Below are 25,722 nucleotides of genomic sequence, written 5' to 3' on the forward strand. Positions count from 1 at the left end.
CTGTCGTTTTTAATTACTTGAAGATATTGCCCTGGGCGATCTGTTACCAGGGTCGGAGACTGATGCGTCCAATTGGGAAACTTTGTCAAAGGTGGCCTCCACATGTCTCCCACAAAACTTTAAAAGCTTTATTGAGGTAATAATGTTGTAACCTTGATCTAACCACTTACAAACACCCGCCATATATGAAATGTCTTTGAAATCTTCATAGAAAGAGTATGCTTGGCCTTTGTTAACTTGAAAAGTTGAGAAATGAGGACACCAAAGGCTACAGCTGCTAGAATACTGCCCAACACTGAGGGAAAGTTGACCATTGAAAAACTGAAGACTTCTATTATAAGTGTTGTGGAGAGGTTGTTTTGGTCACTTTGGATCTTCGACATTTCTGATGGAAAAAGGTCATTCGATAGGGATTTTGGGCCAAACAATATCGAATTTTAGCTTAGTTTTTCAATATATTTTGTTCAGTTTTCTCCACAATGTGAAGGACTCTTTGAAGAAACATTTGGAGGAAACTGAACGAAATATAAATGAAAAACAAAGCTTAAATTGGATATTGTTGAAAAGAATAGATGTCTTCTTTAATCTCAATGTCATGAATTTCACTTTCGAAATATTCAAGTCGATGTTTCACCCTAGCAAACCTCATTGAAATTTGGACAAATAAATCCACCTTCAGTGTCATAAAATGGACAATAATGATGGCGATTACGATAGTAATGAGAGACTCGACTTTGATAAACAAATGAACATAAAGTAAGAAGCATCTTATTTAGAAACTCAAGCTCAAAGAGCCGACTAGTCAATAAGGCCCCTTGAGTAGGTCATGGCACTTCGCGAGTCCTTAATACTTCCGGTGACAAACAACGTTTCATACCTTTTCGAATGGTTTCATGGTTGTCAGTTGACAGTAGGGAACCGATAATTCTTGCAGGAATAACACATTTCCGATCAAACCATCGCCAAATTAGCCAACTGTTACGACTGTCAACGACTGTTACAGCCAAGCATGGTTGCACACTTGGTCCGGTTTTGTAAAGTAATATTTGGCGGTTGCGCCATTAGGAAACAAAACTGGCTCTTGAATATACGCTTGTCACCGGAAATCTGGTACCGGAAGTAAGCTGGGCCTCGTCTCGCATAACGCAAGTTGGCGCTCGCAAAGTGAACTGGGAAGCAGCTTAGTACCGGAAGTAGCGGCTCTCGAGACGTACAGGCCCTATATATGAGAAATGCTGACAAATGTGATATTAGTGTCCATGAGTTTGATCATATCAGGTTTTATCCAGTCCGACCACCATGACTGGCTTAAATTACAACTCTTATCTATGCATAAGCTTGTTTTAAATAAGCCTTTACTAAAAGCATGAACAGATGTCAAGGTATTTCGTTCAAGGCAAAAATACCAACGTCATTAAAATTATAAAAATGCTAAATGTGTACTTGCGTGTACGTTCATAGATTACGTTCCGGATACAAATTGTTAACTGGAATGAAAAAGTGAAATTTATATCTGTGCATAAGTTTGAAAGTGCTCCAATAAAGCTGCGACTGTGACAGTTCCATTGTTGAGGTGCACACTTTGTGTCGTTCAATGTTTGAAAACTGCTCTGACGTTCTCCTTGACCGTTCTTCTCCTGCTCTGCTGTTCATCCTTGTACGCTTCCTTGTATGCCGAGGATGATGGCATCCAGTCAAAGTCAGGCCTCAGGGAAAGCATTAAACGCTGAAAATGCATTTATTCTTTTCAAAATTAAAAACGTTTTTAAAGGGACGTGAAATTTTACCAAAGGGTTAAATAGAACAAAATCAGGTATATATGGATACGTATGACACGACGCGGCAACAGTGAACAGAGTCGCTCAAAACTGGTCCCATAGCCCGTAATATAGATATACAGAACACAATGCGTATCATGAGAATTTCCGAGAACAATTATATGAGGAAAGGAAATGACTTGCCTGTTTGAAGGACTTAGCAGATCTGTGCTTCAGGAGAGTCAACAATGCACACACCGGAAGGGGGATTATTGGCACTGTTGCGATACACCAACCAATGGTAACAGCGTACGGTGGATATTCATACTTGCCATACGTCGGAGGCTGATACTGGACCAAGGTTAAGATGAACACAGCCTGGAAGGGGAGATCACTCTCAATGTAAAAATAACAACGTTCACTGACTGATTATGATTGCAGATTCGTGAAATTCCTAACTCGATTCGAGTACGTAAGGCTTCTATAAATGTAATTGTTACTCCTAAAGATATATTAAGATATAAACTCACGGGCGAAAGAAACGTCACCAAAATGATCTTTTTTATCTTTTATCGTACACTAAGTGATTATTCATATCTGTAGTGCACACTTCCATCATTCAGAGTATTGTAGATCCATGATATTCCAAATATGATTGTAAAATTTTCAAAATTTGTTGTTTTGTGACATGTTAAAAAAAGCGAGGTGACGTTTCTTTAGCCCGTGAGTATATTTGTTGTTTGTTTTATGTTGTTATTAGCATAATCAGATGACTGCTATATCCATAAATGTGTAGATTCTGTTCATAGTGGCGTAGCAACAACACAATGTACCACACATGCTTCTATGTCACGCAGTGATAAAGTATATTCTCAGCTGGTTCATTGTTCTACCAATGCCACCATACAGCTGGAATATTTCTGAGTGCGGCGCTAAACAAGAAGAGAGAATTACCAATGACACAACTGGTATAACAAAACACCAGAGGAACCGCAGGATGATCGGAGGTGGACGTCCCAGCATCATCGTGATGTCCCTGCTAAACCGGTCCATACCTACAGAGGCATTGACGGTTGATATGATTATTTATACCTCCCTCGAAAACGGTCATATCAGCTCCATACACAGGTTACAGTGTTTATACAGTGAGCGACAAAAACATTTTAAAACAAGCACCACGCACAGGTTACTGTTTTTATACAGTCGACAGCAAAAACAATAATAACGCACTACACACACTCATGTGTTGATGCAGTCGGGTCATTTACAGTGTATATCTAGTTTAAGGTCAAAGGTCACCCCAACATCCAATGGTTGATATCGTGAACATCGCCGATGGTTAGGTTATGATGTCATGCAATCAGAAATATCACCTGAGAAAAAATGTGCAGGGAACAAATATAACGCTGACCCCGAAGAATCCCTTGATATGATACCTGTAATTGAGTACCTGTGAGAAATGTAGTCTCAAATACAGGTTTCATTTTTATTCTGAAACTACCGAACACAGCGCACTATAATATACCTATATACAGAAATAATATTAACAAGTGTTTGCCACTGATATGGCAATGTCCCCCGCCGCTAAAGAATGGAATATCTTTAACATATTTACTACTTTGTATTTTTTGGTCACATATAGGATGCCTGAAATGACTGGTGTCTGCATAATCACCCAATGTAGGCTGTCAACATACTTGGAAACATTGGGTGCAATGTTTTATGAGATATCGCGTTTAAATAAGTTTGAAAAGCGGTCAAAGTGTCGTGGTGATCTTGAAGATAAGGTCACCCAAGTAAACTTGTGTCTGCGTAATACCCAAATGTAAACTGTCACCAGGTTTGAAGACATTGGGTACAACAGTCCATGAGGTATCGCGTTAACAATAGTTAAAACTGTGAAAAGTGTCGTTGTGACCTTGAAGATAAGGCCAAGGTAACCCAAATCAACTGGTGTCTGCGTAATTCCCCAATGTATGCTGTCACTAAATTTGAAGATATTGGATACTACAGTGCATGAGATATCACGTTAACAACAGTTTGAAAAGTGGTCCAAGTGTCGTGGCGACCTTGAAAATATGGTCACGGTCACCCAAATCGACTGGTGTCTGGGTAATCTCCCAATATCGGCTGTCACCAAATTCGAAGACATTGCGTACAACAGTTCATGAGATATCGCATTAACAAGAATCGGGACGTATGTATGTACGGACGGAAGCCGCTGAATACATAGTCCCCCGTTCCGCGTTGCGGCGGGGGACAAAAACTGAATTAGTAACTAAAGATTACTCTCTATGATAAAAAAATTCAAACAAAAACGGGAAATCTCTGCTTTGATAAACGATTAGCAATTTTGACATGCAGCATATCCCGCACATCCTGAATGGAAAATCTATAACTTGCCATATATCCATCCCACAGCTACACATTCAAGAAAACAGAACAAAATGACCGACAGGGCTGAGATGTACCAGTCGATCAGCTGAAATATGTACGGTCCTCCCTAAAGAAGTAAAAAAAGACAATTCATTAAGTACAGTTCGAAGTTTTACAGGAATGACATGTTATTTTTTTTTACATCGGAGGATTAAGGCAGTTGATATTAAAAGTCACATAGGCAGAATGTCAGCATATTGTGAAGATAAAAAATACTTAACTGACGGCTAAAAAACAACACTTTTAAAAGTGAAACTGGGAAAATTTATAAATACAAATAAAATCAAGTCATGACACATTGTCCAAACACTCCATGTGTTCCATGCAGAACGTGATACACGTATGTGCCTCGTTTTTTTATTGGAAAATGCGAAAAAAGTGAAAAACTTGTGCTTCTTAAGCAACCGAAATCAAACAGTCAGGGTATATACATTAAATGGGCAGCACGTGGGACACTTACACTGATAAATAAACCCATACAAATGCCACGAATGACATACGAACAACGCGAGCGGGTCCTTGGTATTATATAGATTTGAGCCACCCATACATACATTGCTAGAACTTTGGGGTTCTCTCGTGTTGCTGTAACTAACCTGATACAGCGTTAAAACGAGACAGACCGGGTAGACAGACCCAGGATAAGTACTCCCTGGTAAGACCATTAATAGCGTACTTTTCATCTCCTGTATCGATTCCTGTTTCATTAACAGAGAACAGAGACGAATGCATTGAGCTATATGGTAGCTGACTTGTGTTTCAAAGAATTAGGAACGACAGTCCTTACACAGGGCAGTTAAAAACAGCGCGACACGGTTCAGAGATTGAGATGGACCCGGACTGTACGTCGCTGGCAGCGACGTGACTGGCAGAGGGTTGTCTTCATAATGAAAACCGGCTGTGTCTGTTCAGAACTGATGGAATACAGCGTGTTTACTACCGAAAGAGAGAACATACTACATCATGTTGCGTTCAGAGGGTTGTGCCCTATGGTGGAGAGTGTGTTCTGGTGTGGGCAGGATTTTGTGGGCAGGAGAGAACGCCACTAGTCATCGTTAAGGGAAATCTTACGCCACTAGTTATCATTAAGGGAAATCGTTACGTGGATGGCATTAATCGTCCAAACGTTTTCCCATGCCAGACCATATACAGCGATCTCATATATTATGTGGGCCCCTTGTCCATTACGTTGAAAGCTGTTTGGTAAATGGCATGAGGATATCGGTTGCTGTGTCATTTTAAGTGTTGATTTCAATAGAGTATTGAGCTTTTCAATTTTACTTTGCTTAATGTGTGTTTTTTTTTAACTAAATTGATTCTAAACTATCATGAAGTATTATTTGACTGTCACTGTATATTCAATTTAAAAAGATCCGTTTACAATAGACAGTTAAACTATTACATGACAATACTATATAATGAAACGGGTACAGATAACTAGCAACCCAATTCTGCTACCCGCATGGTACCATTATGGGAGGCAATTAATTAATTACTTACCTGTGTACAAAATATGAGTCCCATGAGGAAATACACCAGGCAAATGGCTGCTGTTAGTAACCCTCGCCGTTTATAAAATATGTGGGGGTAACTGTCAACGATTGTCGTAGGTAGGACCTCGGTTACAGAAAACTGTGAGAAAAAGCAGATTTTACAGAAACAAAAGATCCATGAATACATGGAATGGCTTTCAGGGCAAACGTATAAATATACAAAGATCAATGTGATCATGGCTATCTCATTGTCAATCCTATTTGCTGGTGGGCGTTAACGGCACTACCTGTGTGGAAAAGAGGGTTCCTAAATTGAAGCTATTGTAAAACCATTTGTCGTATCTCTATCGCAAAAAAAGTCTCGACACTACACAGAGGTCATTTATATTTTTATTTTTTTCGTTTATCATCATGCAAAACCGTACTGGTGACCAAGATTGTTTAGGCAATACTCATGACATGTTGATAGGTTTCCCTTGACACTGGATGCTAAATAAAACCCGTAAATCTGTCAAACAACATGTGCATTAACACTGCATATAGCTATTGGTTATTTCTGAAGGTCCCACAGGCAATCTAAAGTTGTTATGCTAAACATTGATTCAAAATAATTAGGTTGAAGAGCACAACATACATATGTGTGCACGTATCAAGGAGGGTATTCCTGCACAATGGATAATAATGCAAATTTCATTGATTCGAATCCTCATCGAATCAGATTTCATCACATACTCCCACACAGTTGCAATTATAAAGGGCAATATTAAACAGAGTTGTTATAACTTAATGATGTGTGCAAGTATTAGATATAAAATGAATATAATAAATCCATGGCGTACCTGCGTATCCAACCCTATGGTTATGAGCAACAGAAAAAACAGGAACGACCAAAGTTGTGGAACAGGAAGTAGAGAGAGCGCTTGTGGGTAGGCGACGAATCCAAGTCCAGGACCTTGAAAACAAATTGATATGCCAAACATGATTCAGGGAATATGTTACGCAGAAACGCATCGTTTCTAACAGATATGTGCTTGGGACAGCTGGGGGATACGATGGTATATACTGTACTTGGCCTACCATTAGGGTACTATAAGACGATGCGTGTGACAATTAACTACGCAGGAAATTACTGTTAAATACTACATATACTTATTATTGTGCACTCTATCCCAGATGGGAGTACATTGCTCGACACGACATGTTATGAAGGAACTTCATGTTAGGTACCAGACTTAACATAAAACCTTACCTATAGGTACCAGACTTAACGAAGAACCTTAACTATGGGTTCCATGACATAACGTAGAACCTTAACTATGGGTTCCATGACTTAACGTAGAACCTTACCTGTAGGTACCAGACTTAACGTAGAACCTCAACTATGGGTTCCATGACTTAACGTAGAACCTTACCTATAGGTACCAGACTTAACGTAGAACCTTACCTATAGGTACCAGACTTAACGTAGAACCTTACCTATAGGTACCAGACTTAACGTAGAACCTTAACTATGGGTTCCATGACATTACGTAGAACCTTACCTATAGGTACCAGACTTAACGTAGAACCTTACCTATAGGTACCAGACTTAACGTAGAACCTTAACTATGGGTTCCATGACATTACGTAGAACCTTACCTATAGGTACCAGACTTAACGTAGAACCTTACCTATAGGTACCAGACTTAACGCAGAAACTTAACTATGGGTTTCATGACATAACGTAGAACCTTACCTATAGGTACCAGACTTAACGTAGAACCTTACCTTTAGGTACCGGACTTAACGCAGAACCTTACCTATAGGTACCAGACTTTACGTAGAGTTCCATGACATAACGTAGAACCTTACCTGTAGGTACCAGACTTAACGTAGAACCTTACCTATAGGTACCAGACTTAACGTAGAACCTTACCTATAGGTACCAGACTTAACGCAGAAACTTAACTATGGGTTTCATGACATAACGTAGAACCTTACCTATAGGTACCAGACTTAACGTAGAACCTTACCTTTAGGTACCGGACTTAACGCAGAACCTTACCTATAGGTACCAGACTTTACGTAGAGTTCCATGACATAACGTAGAACCTTACCTGTAGGTACCAGACTTAACGTAGAACCTTACCTATAGGTACCAGACTTAACGTAGAACCTTACCTATAGGTACCAGACTCAACGTAGAACCTTACCTATAGGTACCAGAATTAAAGTAGAACCTTACCCTTAGGTATCAGATTTAATGCAGAACCTTACCGTTAGTTCTCAGACTTAACGTAGAACTTTACGTATAGGTACCAGACTTAACGTTGAACCTTCCGTTAGGTGTCAGACTTAATGTTGAACTTTACCTATACATGTAGGTACCAGACTAAACGTGGACGTAACAACACCAGATAATAGAACTCACCACAGGATAGAACAAGAATTATGGGATCTCGCTGCTAGAAACCATTCGAGGAACTCACCGCTAGACACCACCTCCGACACAGGAACACCAGTACGTGCAGCCATGGAACCCAACACGGAAAATGTCACACATCCTCCAAAAATACTCGTTCCTTCAGAGATAAATGATACTAGGAGCGTGTCCCTAGAACAGTAGTGTTTACAATCCTCAATACAAGTGTGTTAAAGATATTCATATCGGTCTTAATTACACATTAATTTAGTTGCTGAGATATTTCTTAAGTGGTGTCTACCTTTGGAATTAACTGTACCCGTGACGATCCGGGTTAGAATTGGTCTTCAACAACCCATACATGTCGTGAGAGGCGACTAACGGGATCGGGTGATCAGGTTCGCTGACTTGGTTGATACATTTCATCGTACCCCAATTACGTAGATTGATGCACATGCTGTTGATCACTTGATTGTTTGATGCAGACTCGATTATTTACAGACCGCGGCCATGTAAATGGAATATTGCTGAATGTGGCGTTAAAAACAAACCAACCCATGGAAACAAATGGCATTTTACCTTTTCTTTGTGTTTGTCATGCCAGTATACTTTGGCAAGAAGGCGACTGACGTCTCAGTCAAAAGAAATTCCCGTCTATCAAAATTACATAAGGATAAAAACAGGGCAAAAAAAAAAATGTGTCTACCCTAAACAGGGTTCATGGAATTTGTTGAAACTGGCAAGAACATGAATCATCCCCCATCCTGGCCCCACGGAGTAGAACACCTGCAGACACGCCTCCAGCCACACCTGATGAAGGGAACGGGTGAGTCACCAGATGATTGAAACATATTGAAACGCCTGATGAAGGGAACAGTTGAATAACCAGATGATTGAAACACATTGAAACACCTGATGAATAGAACAGGTGAATCACAAAGATGATTGAAACACATTGAAACACCTGATGAATAGAACAGGTGGATCACAAGATGATTGAAACACCTGATGAATAGAACAGGTGAATCACAAGATGATTGAAACACCTTATGAATGGAACAAGTAAATGACCTGATGGCTGAAATACATTGAAATTTCTGTTGAAGGTGGTTCAATGTTCAAACTTTTGGGAGATACCTCTAAACATCCATCAGAAAGAACTTAAGGTCTTAAACGTTCCTCAATATTTATGTAAAGTGACTTATAGGCTTACCGTAATCCTTACTGTCACTTCCTCAAACATACTAGCGGTGATTTAAACACACGCCATTTTTACGTCGCCACAAGGTTTAAGTTATTTGATGCTAACGTATTTTACGTTGTCGTAACGTTCTATTTAACGTTAATAGTGAATACTTTTCTTAGTAGTGAACAGCACATGTGAAACAAAGCAGAAATTCACTCCAATGTTTATTCGTCAATTTGCAGGTTGTTTTGGTCGTGTTTTGCTGTAGCTGAATGGAGAGGAAAGAATCTCAAAGTGAACAGTTTTACAGAAAGAAATCATGATACGTTGTTATAACGTTGTGAGGAGCCCGAAACATAATGTTTCCTCAACGCAAGTTTGCAAAGTTGTTATTACGTTGTGCAATAACGTTATAAAATGACGTAATACTAACGTTGTGACAACGTTGTGTCATGACGTTCTAATCTACAACCTACCCACAACGTTGCGAAAAAGTTGTGTGTTAGCTGGGTAAGGACTTGTGTATGGATTGTCGCTACTTAGATATACCTGTCCTGCCCATACCTGTCCATGCTGCAGCCTGCTGAAGTCTGGGGTAAAGAAGTACACCAATCCATCGTATGCCCCCGGAAGCATGAGGGTACGGACGAGCAGAGCAGTCAGCAAGATGAAGGGCAGCGTGGCTGTGACGTACACGACCTTATAGTTATAAAAATATATAGGGGGTTACAGTCCTGAATACGTTTAGTACAAAGCTGATTCGCAGTGACAGAAAATGATTGGGACACAGACATGCGGTGATGTGCGATCAGGTATTCGGCATTGGTAAAAGCTAAAAACTGCAGGCTATAATGCTGTTTACGTAAGTGAGTGAGTATGGCTTTACGCCGCTTTGGGATATTTATTCCAATATTCCAGCAATAACCCAAAATGGACTTTATGTGAGGAATCGAACCCGAGCATTCGGCGTGACGAGCGAACGCTTAAACCACTAGGCTACCTGCTGTTTCAGAATAGAATGAGAACAAACAGTTCATGATGACTTCTGAAGATATAGGACGTACTGGTCCACCAATATACACTTGGAACTGAAGCTACGAACAGATGACGATGTAACAGGTGTTCGGAATGCATTGGGTTAATCTTGTCGAGACTGCATGATTAGAAAACACATTCGTACTTCCACATTCGTGATCTATTAAGTGATCCTCTAATCCCCGAATCCTCTAATGATGGAAGGGTCGTCTGGCATAACCTGAAACGGGATGTCCTTAGGTATGGTTTAAATGAGATTACACAACCATCCTATATTTCTTCCACTGAATATCAATATATTTTGGCAGACAGCTACACATAATAATTAGAAGATAAAGCTACTCTGTTTTCAATTTTGCGGTCAGTTATCGTTGATTTAAGATCGCCAAATGTAATTTAAAAACCGAACGCGCGGACAGATAAGCGTTTTAAAACAGGAATCTTTGGCGCGCAAAAACACAAGACGTGAAGGGTCCTTTTTCTTGGAAATCGCTTGGAATCGTCCAGTTGAGGGACAGGGTGTGCAGTGAACAAAATATGACATTTTCAACAACATAAATGCTTTATTTCAGGCACCACTATGTATATATTTGTAACAAGTTGTATACATAGATTAAAAATACAGTTTATACTGTGAGCAAGTACAATTATTTGATCTTTCTCAAGCGTATTATTGATATCCCCTACTGTATGACAATCGACTCGCCCCAATTAAAGTCGTGAACTCGTGAAGTTTAGTAGCCGCTAACTTTATTCACGGAAATAACTGTTGATAACCACCCTACTATTCCCAATTCGGAAAAGACCTGACTTGCCAGCTTTTATGTGGAAATCATGGACAGAGGAAGTGGAAAGACTGGGCATTACGTCCGGGACGGAAGCTGTCTGGGACCCGTTTCACAAAGCTCTCGTAAGCCTAAGATCTCGTAACACCTACGATATATCTTACGATACCACGCTAAGGGCGTTTCACGAAAGTATCTCAGTACTCTCGATGTTACGAGAAAACTTACGGTAACTTTTAGCTATCGTATTGCGAACTCTTTTGCTGAGAAGACTTGAAAAGAACATGGATTGCGAGTTACGTCCCTTTGTGTAAACAGACGACAACCCGCGGTACAATGGAGGACTTGATGTCAAAGGGAGGGTCAGAAAAACGAATTTCTCGTCCTTTGAATTGGAAATTTTAACATCCGAAGTGGCCCACAACAGCAGCTATCTATTTGGTAGACGTCCAGCGTTCAGCAGTCATCACAGCTGCTGTCAAAAGCGTCTCTGGAATGAGATCGCTGAAAAGTAAGTGATGATCGAGTCGATCTTTCGTTCGTAGGTTTCTTCTGATTTCAGCAAATTAAATTTAAACGCAATGCTAAAACCCCACAACGAATAAACACACTCCTTAATGTGTATGTGTAACAAGTGTCATAAAAGCAAATGATGTAATACTTTGAGAACATAACATCATAAAGATAATGACAACCTCGCTATAGCGAAATTAGTGGGCGTGACAAGTTACGGCGTCCTTAGATACAAAATGGCGATGGTGTCGGTATATTACGTACATTTGAGAATTTATCTTGTTATATGAAATACCTTCACATGCTTAACATAATTTCAAACCACTTGTGTTAATATTACAAAAAAGATATTATCTTTCATTGTATATGAACATGTTTTTATTAATAGGATCAATGCAAATGCTAATTCTAGGAGGGATGGGGACGAGGTCCGTAAGAAATGGACTGACTTCAGGTGAGGAAACATTGATCTTTTCAAAACTGAACCTAAAGTTTTAGTTATTTATTTTCACCATGGAAGCTTAACTTATTTTCATGAGTAAATTCGTTTGAAAATAACACAAAATTCAACATCAATAACAATTTGATCAAGGCTTTAGGACAAGTTTAGTTAATCTACATTTCAATTTGTAACATACTATTTTCCCTCACTAAATACAAGTAATTAATTTATATGTAATGTACAAAACCTTGCTACCAGTTATTTCACAAGGTAAACTAATATACATGGTATAACGTATATGCCTTGAAAGAGGAAATATAAATATTAATTAGTTAACATACATGTATTCTGATTATGATACAGTATGTTGATAATACAGTAATGGTATTATCAAAATTTCTTAAATTTGTCTGAAATATCATGTGAGTTTGTTGGAATGTGTCATGATCATTTATACACTGTTGTTTTTACCTCTGGATAATAAAATATTTTACTTGTTCTACCCAAAAAACTCAATGTGAATAAAATAAGTGCTAATATGTGAACCTTGATCAAAGATTTTGAATTCTCCCAGGTCCTTATTTAAAAAAAGGAAATGATGAGAAGGAGGGAGATGAAGAAAACTGGTGGCGGTCCAAGCCCTCAACCTTTGTAAGATGTTTTTACGTATATTGTATGTAACTATGTTCTATGGGACTATGACCTGAAACTATGACACAAAGACATTAATCAGTTCCTGTGTTTTTCTTTTAAATCTTTTTTTCATTTTAGGAGATCCATTTTTCAAATGAACCACAACTAGGGGAACTTACGCCAGTTTGTTTGGGGATAGATCGAACGTTATTGACACATTGATAAAACATGGGAGACGAAGTGAAGTGACATCACTACTAAGTGTTGTACCTGAGTTTGTCATCGCACACAGCCTGTGCACTTATTGTATGATATCCTTTCCGGCACACGTAGGAGGGTTCCTCGTCACCAGTCGGAGCTTGGATAGGGATGAGCGTGCCGTCAATACATCCGAGAACTCGGGGGGAAACCAGCCAGTTTATGGAAACCTTCCTTCATGACGCTCTTCTCACTCACAGAGGTCGGAAAGTGGATATTGTCCAACGAATCTCAAATGGCATCTGTGGTAGCATGCAGGATACGCGAAACACTTGGGATGCTAATACCATGCATTTGGCCAATCTCTGAATAAAACCCTCCTTTCGACAAAAATCACAGTGTTGCGAGCACTTGGGTTTCTGGTGAAATCGGCACGGAACGCTTGGTGTCTCTTTGAAAGTAGGGACGAGTGAGATTAATTAGCTCAAAACAAGAGGCCCTGTCCATTCGATAGTTCATAAACAGTTTGTCGTCACTTACGATGTCCAGTAGCAATGTTCGATCCCGAAAAACACGCTGTTTTTGAATACTTTTCTTGCTGAGTTTCTCTTTTAACAACATATAATACGCCATTTTGTTTTTGACTTACGAGAATAAAGCTCATTTACGAGAGCAAATACTTACCGTAATGTTTATTGTAAATTTAAGGTATCGTAAGCCTACAAGAGCTTCGTTAAACGCCCATAAAATCGTAAGATTGTGCTACGAGAAAAGTTACGAGATCTTAGGCTTACGAAACCTTGTGAAACGGGGCCCTGGTTAGTACGTTTGGGCCGACGTGTGTTGTAGACGTCATGCCTGTTAGATCTAGACCCAGTTTGAAGTATGGCGGAATACTGCCGCCCTTGCGCTGCTGACGAATTTCCCAGCGTCGAAGTTTCTTCACTGGGATTAGGGTCAGAAATTCTTCTTCAAACTATTCGCCTTTTACTTCAATAACATTAAAGATCGATGCTGCCGAGGTAGAAATCGCCGATGTCCGACATGTTTGTTTACAAACAAAAGGGTCAACGTGTTCATTGTATTCATACGCGGTAAATCGGTCATTTTTATTAGCGGTCCTTAAACTGCCATTTAAGTAGGGATTTGATGAGCTCTCAGCCAATCAGAATCGAGTATCACACAATGTGCTAGAATAATAAATAATAATAAAACTAGTGATTTGTATAGCGCCATTTCGAAGAAAGATTGCTCAAAAGCGCTGATCACTGGAATGCCTTTATAAAGAAATGCGTTTTGAGTTTTGCTGGAAGGAGTGTGGTACAGTTGTCAACAGGGAGAGTTAGACAGAACTGGCCCTGCTTTCCCAAAAGCTCTTTCACCAAATGTTTTGGTTGTTTTGGAACAAGATGAGCTGAACGGAGACATCTTTTGGGGACGTGCGAAGCAATTAGAGTTTGCAGTTATACTGGAGCCGTTTGTTGCAGTGACTTGAAGACAAAGGGCAGGAGCTTGTAATTGATCCGTTGCTTGATTGATAGATAGCCAATGGTGCCTCTTTAGAAACGGTGTTATGTGTTCATATTTTGACATGTGTCAAAAGCCTGTCTGCAGCATTCTGAACGCTGTAACTTTTTCAAGCTGGTTTTGTTGGATCCCGTACCACTGGCTATTGCAGTAGTCTAGCCGAGATGTTACCATAGCATTGATAAAGACTGAGGGGTCATATGACGCCTTATTTATTTCTGATCTCGAAGTAGGCAGATTTGCAGACAGATTTACATGTTGCTCCATGATGTATGTGGTATCCATGGTGACTCAGAGATTCTGAACCTTGCTACTTCGTGAGATATCGTTGCTGACCACTTTCAGATTTGAAATGATGTTCTTGACAAGACCTTTCTAGGCTAATTCGTCAAATTGTTATAAATAGAGTAGAAATTCACAGTTATCGCCTCTCTGTTCTTGACGCCTATACAACACGGCAGAATTAACATTCAAAGTGAAATATGTTTAGCGGGGAAAATATTCTTACTGCCAAAACTCCTCCGCAGCAGTGTGTGATAGAGTAAGGTTCTCCCATGCATTACCAACGGCGACGTGATTATACAGAGTATCATTCAGTGACGTCGTATTCGTCGACGTTGAGTTGACGTTTGTCAAGACGTCAGTTACACAATACTCAGTGTTCCAGTCATTTCCACAGGTAGTCCAGGGTAGGACAGCAGAGCAGGATTGGACGAGGTAGTATATCGGCCACGCCATGAGGAAGTTATAGTAGGGGACCATCACACAACCAAGAATCAGCATCCCAAAACCCACCCCTGTGGAAGGAACACATATTGTGACAAAAAGAACAAGAAACTTTAAAGATACTTTAGTCCGTTTGGCTCAAAAACAGACCGATGAATTGCAGTCTAACTCGAAAACTAATAAACATAAAATACTCCATGAAACACTGATCATAATCAAAACGTCAGACCAACTCTGTGAGGCTTTTGTAGAATTTATGTCCTTAAATTAACAAAGTTATTTAACAAACTATCATTAAAATATTGACACAGTTCACTATTTGTTACGAGGGAGGAGTGCAGAGAAAGGGACAGCCAGGTGTGCGAGAAAGGATGGAGATGGCACAGCACAGGTTAATTAATCAACAACTTTGTCGGCACTTGTGCACGTGCTTCTCTGACACCTGGCTGTCCCTTTCTCTTCACTTCTCCCTCGTAACAAATAGTGAACTGTGTCAAAATTTTAAGAATAGTGTGTTAAACAAAATTTTAATTCTAAGACATAAATTCTACAAAGAAATGACAGAGTTGGTCTGATGTTTTGATTATGATGAGCGTTTCATTGAGTATTATATGTTTATTAGTTTTCGAGTTAGATTGCAATTCATCGGTCCGCTTTTGAGACAAACGGACTGTATGCATCAACACATTGGCAACAAAGTATCATGTTTTTACTGCAATAGATAACAAATTAAGTGTGTCATTAAACAATTTTCCCATGATGTTTGGCCGATACAAGCATGCTGAAAACATCAACAATGCATTTAATTTCAGATCCTGTTTTTCACCTACATTCTGAATATTTAATTTGATAAAAACGGTATATCCAAAGTTTATGAGTGTGATAGCATATTCAGACCACATACGGTTTAAACCATTGACACAGTTCATTGAACAGTTTGATGCCCGTGGAGCATTGTACCTTTATTGTAACAAATTTCATAGCATTTTCATTTCATTTTATGAATTCAGGGATTTCATTAAAATATAACTGACAGACTTACAACATATTGGTAATGTGCATGACACACATACCAAAACTGAATTTTCACGGACATTTATAGACAGGTTATCATATATTTACATGAATATTACAAATGACCATGGTGTCATTGGTTCGCGCCGTAGGTTCGGGTTCGAGTCCCCACATGGGTATAGTATCTGGTGTCCCCCCGCCGAGCAATTACTGGAATATCGCAGAAAAAGCTCACTCACTCACTGACTCTAGTCATATCCAACAACGTGGCCTCTACATAAACTCGTCCATAATCAACTAAGCTGGACCAAACGCAGGAGATGGATTTTAGTAAAGTGTCATTAGTTTGCATTATTGATGTCAGAACGAACTTGGAATTTTCAAGGGTGAGTGAGTGAATATACTTTTTAGCCGTTTATGTAATACTCCAGCAATATCACTTCGGGGGACACAAGAAAAGGGCTGCACACATAGTACCCATGTGGGGAATCGAACCCGTGTTTTCGGCGTGAGTCGCGAACGATTTAGCCACAAGTCTACCCCACCGTCCCTCAATAAAAAGAGTGAGTGAGTGAGTTTAGTTTTACGTCGCACTCAGCAATATTCCTTCTATATGGCGGCGGTCTGTAAATAATCGAGTCTGGACAGCATGAGCATCGATCTGCGCAATAGGGAACGGATGACATGTGTCAGCCAAGTCAGCGAGCCTGACAACCCGATCCCGTTAGTCGCCTCTTACGACATGCACAGGTTGCTGAAGATCAATTGGAAACCGGATCTTCACGTTCTCATTAAAAAGAGACAGGTAAAGCCTTAATGAGATCTGAACAAGGATCCCTATATTTAGAAATAGGAACACACCAAAATGATCCGTTCTCTTAACAAAACTAACTGTGGTATCAAGTTTCGAAATCAGTCTGACGCAACTTCATATAACTTCAGTAGCTTTTGAGAAGCGTTGCTACCTGTTATTTTCCTTTGCCAAAACTCATTTGTTTTGCCCTTGCACAAACAAATGAGTAACTACCGATATTTAGTTTATTTTGTGTTTGATTAATCATTGTTTTTCGTTCGCCAAAATATTTGCTTTAATTTTGTGTCACTTCACTTATCATTACACTTACTAGTAATTCAAATTATTTTAGCCTGGTGAAAAGCAAAACTGGTTCAATCAAAAACAATTTTCAGAATTAAAACAATTACCTTTGAAAAGGGGACAAAAACTCCACACATGAACCGTCCCCTTTCCCGAGAACTGAGACACACACGTCTCCAGGAAAAAAAGGGGAAAACAGGCAAAGAACAGAAAAATGGCGAAGGGAATCAAGAATGCTCCTGTAAAGATAAAGAAATAAATGACATTAAACCACATTGGTAATATATGTGAGGTTTTAAAGAAATATTTTGATCACGAATTAAAAAAAGATATGAAATGTCATCTTTGCACTGGATTAATGTTATGAAAGATATTTTTGATTCAATAGCCCAGTTACAATAATACACGTTCGTGATTCAAATGTTCCTCAGACCTTTGGATGATGGGTTTCACAGAAGTGATGTACCTTGAAATAGCGTTTTTGTTTATTTTGTTGTCCAACGCCGCACTAAGCAATTTCTCAGCTACGTGACGGCTGTCTGTAAATAATCGAGTCTGGACCAGACAATCCAGTGATTGACATCATGAGCATCGATCTACGCAACTGGAATACGATGATTTGCATCAACCACATCAGCGAATCTGACCACCCGATAGCATGGGTTGCTCAAGACCAATTCTACGGGTCGTAAATAGATAGCCGTCACGTGTTAGATACATTGTGCCGGATTACACAGGTGCCGGTTTTGGCAGGTTTCACTGTATAACAAAAAGACCAAAAAAACCCACTAAAGTAATAAAATGTATGACATTGCATTGGACATCACCTTGGTCACTGATACGTCCAATTTTGGAAATGTCCAATTGTGACACTTTTTGATTTTCACTAAGGGCATGAGTGAGTGAGTGACAATATCCAAGCAATTTCACGGCGACGGACACAAGAACTGAGTTTTTACACATTGTAATCTTGTGGGGGAATCGAACCCAGGACCTCGACGCCTTAACTACTAGGCTACCCCCACTTGATGATAATGGTGATATAGATGAGAGTGATTGTCTTGATAGATGGTAGAATTACCAAGCCATACCTCCTCCATTCCTGTTGCAGATATAGGGAAATCTCCATATATTTCCCAAACCTACACTGTACCCGATTAGGGATAACAAGTATTGTACTCGAGATCCCCACTGAGGCCTGGACATCCGAGTCTCCTCTATTTCCATCTCGTTCTGACCACTGGCGGACACTGGGAAATCTAAAAGTGAAATGTACTGAGTTTAAACTATATTTTAATTTTAGATTAAATTTAATTGTTTGACAGTAGTCCTTGTTTCTTCGAACTAACGCAGTGAGACACGAAACACGCAGCTTCACTGTTGCAGTTTGAGTCACACAGGTACATTGGACCTACCGCTGCATTGTCCTGTCGACCCCGCCCCATCCCCGTGATTGGCATTAAATGCCTTTATGGACGGATTCGTGAATGTGGTGAAGCTCAGCTGAATGCCTCATGGTACATCTACCACACTACATACAGGGCAAACATACAGATGCCAAGGTCTACATCTATTTGGTACTAGGTATAACTTACTTCTCTGGCGAGATCGTCGGTACATCAATCACACTACATACAGGGCAAACATACAGATGCCAAGGTCTACATCTATTTGGTGCTAGGTATAACTTACTTCTCTGGCGAGAACGTCGGTATATCTACCACACTTCATACAGGGCAAACATACAGATGCCAAGGTCTACTTCTATTTGGTGCTAGGTATAACTTACTTCTCTGGCGAGATCGTCGGTACATCTGCCACACTACATACAGGGCAAACATACAGATGCCAAGGTCTACATCTATTTGGTGCTAGGTATAACTTCTGGCGAGAACTTCGGTACATCTACCACATTACATACAGGGCAAACATACAAATCCCAAGGTCTACATCTATTTAGTGCGAGGTATAACTTACTTCTCTGGCGCGATCGTCGGTACAGTTGCAATGACATGAGCATGTCGCTCAAACACACTGTACCGCAGACAGAGAGGTACGTCCATTATGAGTATCCAGAGTGACGTCCACCTCAGCTGGTGAGGAACACATCTGTCCAGCGCGAATCTCCATTTAGTCAGGCGATTCTCACCATATTTAGACCAATTACCGGACACAATAGACCGTCTGTTCCAAGTGTGTGAGACGTTAGGTATTAACGTCAGCGAGATTGCATTCCAGTAATAACAAGAAGGCAAAGTCATCGATATCCTACGCAATGGTAAAATACTCTTCATGAATATTTCAACTAGTTATGACTATGTCAAATGTTACATTGTCCTTCACTTTGATCCAATGAAAACATACATATGTAAACTATTCATGTACAAGCATGCTCAACATGCATCAACAATTGCAACAGACTGTCTGAGCGCTTCAACAGTTTCATGTACCTCAGTAATGTTGATACTGGAAATGGAGTGGTACTGTTGATTTATGTCATGAGGTTCTTGAATATCTACAAGTGGATACCCATAATAAAGGTTTTTACGTTCTGCTCCGGAAAGGAGCACTACCACCAATTTCAGTCGAAGCCAAACTTGCTGCCATGGAAACGCAAAAACATGCTTTACTCATGTTTTAATCCAAAACTACCAAAAGGCACCAGTACACCCCTAGACCTATCTATGTGCAATGTTTGGTGAAGAGATATTGAACGGTTTTAAAGTTCTCCGGCAAAAGCGAATTTGCACGGACGGACGGAGTCCAAAATAATACCCAACTAGTTCCCATGTACGATCACGCGTTGACATAAACTAATCCAACCTGAGACAAGACAACAAACGATAAACTTTCATTTCTCATCACGTCCTTGGCACTGACACTTAACCGGAAGTGTTATAATACCTTACTGCTTGCAAACTGTACACTCCACTGAATCTCAGTCTGTAGGAGAACCAGCATAGTAGCAACTTGTCCGGGAACATCAGAAACCGGAAGTGACGCCATTTTGCAAACGCGGTTTCTTTCATGGGGTCTATTTATGATTTGATACTATGATCTCGTCTGGCACAAGGTTTAACAAAGGATCTCACATTTGATTATGTCTGGTTCCTTGTATCTAAACGATCTGATCCAGCGGAACCAGGAACCCTTTTGTGTAATTACTGTTTGGATGATTTTTTCATTTGAATGCGCCTAATAGTCCGGACTTTTTGTCGTTATTGTTTTTATTATACTGTTATCCCTTTCATCTGAAAATGTGTTTGAACTCAGACACTTCTAGTTTACAGGAGTAGTTAGATGGAACGAGGAGAATGCTGTCTCCTATTATAACACAGGACATTCCCTATAACACTAAAGTTCAAGATAAATTTACATTGTAACGTGTACGCCCATGATTGATTCAAAACACAATATTAATTTCATTTTCCTTCACAACGCTTAACTGACTGACTGAGTTTGGTTTTACGCCGCTTTTAGCAATATTCCAGCAACATCACGGCGGGGGACACCAGAAATGGGCTTCGAACCCGGGTCTTCGGCATGACGAGCCAACGTTTTAACCATTAGGCTACCCCACCGCCCCTCACAACGCATAAGTCAACAAACAACAAATATGTTCTGTATTTAGCATCTGCAGCTGGCGGTTTGCGGCCAGGACACACATGCTTTACAGTTTCACCTCTAATGAGCTTTACACATCTTTAACAAACGACAAGTGTAACAAATGTGCCAGTTTGTGTCCTTCAAAAGTTATTTACGCGAAGTAACAATCATAAAGTTAGCAATTCTAGTAAAATTTATACGTGACTCTTTCCGCACACATTATTTCAATACCACACATACAGTTGAAACAGCAATTTAGACTAGAAATACGGTCTTCAAATCGCTTTGATTTCGACATAGGTTGGAGCATTGAGAGTCGTGCCTACGCATACAACCGCCCATGGCTATCTGAATACAATGGCGTAATAGTATATTGTTAGAAAGATACAATTTTAGGAAAACTCACCAACAGATAAGGACGCACTCATCACTTGCATGAGACAGACAGTAGCTGTAGCACAAGGCAACAGGAGACAACGGAGCATTGTATGGTCCCAGTTGTGGAAACTCAACATCATTGTCATGTGGTTTACGCCCATTACACAATGCTGTGTGCACTGCAATAATTACTCAGTGGAGCTCACGTTGGTAAGTGTGAATTCAACAGACAGCACCTGTTCCGCTCTTTACTGCTCTTTACACCCAGTGCATGCGCATGTTGTTTAGAAATGTACATACAAAGTGTTCCAAACATTTACTACAGACATTGGTGTCAAGCTAGACCTGCAAGCCGTTCCTTTACAAACGTTAAATGGTAAATACTTTCATGACAAGTAAAGAATACAGGTACATGAGTGTTACACCTGTGAGATGTCAATAAGTTTGTACTGGATACTTTAGCCTGGTGGCACAACACTGCCAGATAAGTAGCACCTCGGAAACATTTAACTCTACCAAACGTTTTAATCGTAGAACATTTGTTGCTTATAAATAATGGCTAAATATCAGTACAATCGCCAGTGGCTAAAGGGTGGTGTAAATCCAACTAGGGTCCATGCAGGTAGCAAAGGTAATGTAAGTCCCCATGGTCTCTAATATGGTGATCAACCTTCAGTTTCTGGCGATACTCAGTCCGTTTTTATATTGTATTGTCAAAATTTTGAAATCCAATTTAAAAAATAGATGCTAGTTTTAATTCTTGATACCGTGATATTGTAGTTGAATATATACTCATGCCAATAATGGTTGTCACCCCCTTCAAGTTTTTAATTGGAGAGGGGTGGGGGTTAAGGGTGGGAGGGGTTGACAACCATTATTGGCATGAGTATAGTTGTGGAGCGCTGTAGTGCAATGGTAAGGCGTCTGCCTATCACGCTGAAGGCCCGGGTTCGATCACCGGTGGAGGCACCTAGGTTCGGGTCCCAAGGTGGGCACATTTGCGTAGTATCCTTGGACAAGATACCTAAATCCACATTGTCTCATTTCACTCAGCTGTAAAATGGATACCCGTGAGGATGTGCTGGCAATGTGAGTATTTAGTTCATTGCGCCTAATGGGCAGCATGGCTGTATGATCCCGGGGGGGTTGAAAGAGTATCGGAAAGTACGATGGTGTACTATGACCGGGGATAGTAATGTACGTAGCAACGTGAGCAGGCAATGTGCCTGGATATGAACGCCATATAAGCGGACTATTATTAATTTACTGTCCTTCGTCGACAGGTTTTAAAAATATATATGTATTTATCATGAATTCGCAACTATTTTCAGTCACGACATGGCTGAAATACTGTGACTATAAAGTTTAACTCACTCACTCTCTTCTGGTTTATTTGGTCCTTTTTAACCGACGACAACATTACCATCAGGGGGATGTTTCGCTCCAGTGCATTATTCAGAATACACGATTAAATACACGATTCCTGTACTCAGTCCAACACTAAATATCTGTTAAAATATCTGTGTTCTCAACCTGCTATTACTAATGGGTACATACGCACAGCGTTGTTCGACATTTCTTGCAATAACCCCTTGTACAGATACCTCCACTCCTTTCCCTGTTTTCACTACCCCATGGATACTTGGAGAAAGTAAGGACAAAGTAGTGATCAGACAAGCACATCACACATACAAGGTGCACACTAACAAATGCACATAGGCTCACACACGCGTTATGGTAAAGCCTTTCCACATTCCATAACATTAAGCAGGTATTCAATATCAATGTAAGAAATGTCTATATGTACAAACTTGTAACTGTGTTGAAAATGTGAGATTTACAAGACATTTACAATTTTGTAAAGGTGAGATTTACAATAATTGACTATTTTGTAAACATTCGCAAAGGGAGGTAACTGGTGTGTGACGGTAAATGATTGTTGGCCCTCTTCCAAAGTGATTCCAACGTTCGGGGGGAGTTCATTTCGGTGACGTCATCTTCATGTATGACGTCAACGTGGCGTACCTCTTGTGTTCCATCTACGTTACAGTTCAGCAGCGTGGACTAAGCTTCCTCCCAGCACTTCAGGACTGTGGTAGTATCACGGGAATCTGTGCCGTCATCGAACTTCACTTAAATTGGAATCCTCTTCTTTCTCTCATTTGCAATACCTATATGCCCAAACTCTTTCCAGAAGTCGCTGCAACCCTTATCTCACAGGTCCTCGAGGCTGTTGAGTATGCCCCTTACATGCTGACACCTCGATTTCTTCACTAGCAGATGAAACACTTGCCTTTTCTGCAGGTAAATACGCTTCGGCTCCTTCTTGTGATACCCCTTACACTTATACAAGTCTTTCTCCGTTCACATGTCGTTCCACTTAATGGTAAGATCATCATTCCACCAGGCTTCTTTGCTTCTCCTCTGTTTGTTGCTCCGACACGAGTTATGTTGCATTTTACTTTTTAACAGTCTCTATAAGTCATTAAAAGCTAAATTTACATTATCTGGGTTCTCGTTTGATGATTCAATGATATGTACAGTATCCTCAATTATACTAACACAAGTTGGATCCGACATACAATCAGAAGGAACAATTGAACAGTAACTTTGAAAAACATGCTCTAATTATGTTTCGTCATTCACCGCCATGACGTCATCAGTAATTTCACAGCCGTCAGATAGATATATACACCATGTAAGAACAGAATGGTCAAATTTAGCCACTGCCTCATCGTCGACCACACCCACCAGATTAATCCTGCTAACAAGTTCACTGGGCCGGGTAACACGGAACTCTTGAATGTTGTGGAGATTTTCATACTCGTAACACAGACAATAATATACCACTGACATACCCCTCGAAGAAACACATGTATAATGATCTTGCTCACAACGGCCATTTACAGTGCATAAATTTGCATTGATTAAAAATTAATGAACAAACGACCATGATTATGTACAACATTATCCACAACCTTTCTCATTGGTAAAATATCAACACCTTCAATAACAAATCTGACAAATCACCACATCTGCTATTAATGTCTCCACATTAACGATGCACACAATATTACCATCACGGTATTGATACATATGCGACAACAGACTATCAAAGCATTCAGTTGCATCAACATTTCTTGTGGAATGTTCTGGTTGTAAATAGCCTACGCAGAAAGTATACAGAGTTTGTCATACTCTTATGAGTGAACTTCAGCGACATAATCTCCTCGTAAGTGCTAACACACCAACGTTATATGCATCCAAAGTCTGTTCTTTAATCTCTCTCACTCACACACACACACACACACACAGAGAGAGCCTGTCCTGACGTTACGGTGCAGGGTGGTGCGGTTCTGTCCATACCACGAATATCCATCAATGTTCAACTCATTGTCATTACATAAATGGGTCGCAGAACATCTAAAATGTCTGCGTTGAAAGGTTAATGCAATGTCTTCTTAACTGCAAAATCCTCACTTGTTGTTTCACTCGCCCAAGACCCTGACCTTGACTTCTGCGACCTCGCCGTCCGTTGTTCAGATTTGCTCACACACCTCTTAGGTGCATTATAGCGATAATGATATCGCGACATTTTGAACCAACCTACAGAAACAATTTCAACCCGTCTGCTTATCAACTATACAAGGAACATGATATTAATATTGTAGATCGGGCAGATTTAAGTCATGCAACACGCCACATCTAGTCTCTGAACAAATTTACTGAAAACGTGGTTCTTAAAGTGAAGGTTTGAGTAGCAGAAAGACCTAAGTGAGACTTATCTAAACCCCCACTAATTTGTCATGTTGTGGTGAAATGAGACGTTGATACATTAATATTTTGCAGAATTATGAATATGCATGATTTATGCAAAAACGACCTTACTCACACTTAACGTTTTTACTGCACGTTTACGTCATCACAAAGGGCCGTATATAGTGTTTTCAATTGATATATATGTGCAGAATAGTGTTCACCGGGGACAGTACAGTACAGCCCTGTGGACTGATCTGGCACTGTGTACCCAATGCCTCTGTTGATAAACCCGGGTGTGACGGATTTCACTCTTTGTCCCTATTACGTGTCATTAACATGACATTTCATGCATGGGTAGCCTACACGGGTATGGTTCAGACAAAAGCGTTTTCACAAACTGGAAAAACTGGTTCTCTGATGCGTCCTTATCCAAGGTGGAGGTGACATTACTGACATTGAACATTACATACAAGATCGCATGATGTCATATGTAATGATTTGGAGAAGCGTGTTCAGAAGGATTGAGTATTATTCAAACTATTTGTGAAAGGATTATATTGATGTATCGTTTGTATACAGAAGATCTTAGCATGATCATTTTCGGCAAGTAAGCTGGATAGAAAACCTATAAAAGTGTAATCCAAACATGTTTAAGCTCTCCTAATAGTATTACCCAGTTGATAACCTCAGTGCATCATCGACACTTATGTTTGTTTTAGATTGAAACAAATGAGCAT

At 40.0% G+C, this 25,722-nt stretch overlaps 1 protein-coding gene across 1 annotated transcript; it reads right to left on the reverse strand.

Annotated features, from left to right (window-relative positions):
- Positions 1-1,591: 1,591 nt before the first annotated feature.
- LOC124252849 (sodium- and chloride-dependent glycine transporter 1-like) lies at positions 1,592-18,454 on the reverse strand. The gene is made up of 13 exons (XM_046686520.1): positions 18,334-18,454; positions 17,350-17,481; positions 14,915-15,203; positions 10,372-10,426; positions 9,838-9,972; positions 8,794-8,897; positions 8,155-8,279; positions 6,526-6,638; positions 5,694-5,825; positions 4,161-4,260; positions 2,712-2,812; positions 1,962-2,135; positions 1,592-1,726 (listed from the first exon to the last, which is right to left on the reverse strand). Exons 1-13 carry the CDS (start codon positions 18,446-18,448, stop codon positions 1,592-1,594), a joined length of 1,710 nt encoding a protein of 569 aa, XP_046542476.1. The 5' UTR covers positions 18,449-18,454.
- Positions 18,455-25,722: the final 7,268 nt, after the last annotated feature.

This window comes from Haliotis rubra, unplaced genomic scaffold (assembly GCF_003918875.1).
Source record: "Haliotis rubra isolate DU_JTF1 unplaced genomic scaffold, ASM391887v1 Scf527, whole genome shotgun sequence".
Lineage (NCBI taxonomy): Eukaryota > Metazoa > Mollusca > Gastropoda > Lepetellida > Haliotidae > Haliotis > Haliotis rubra.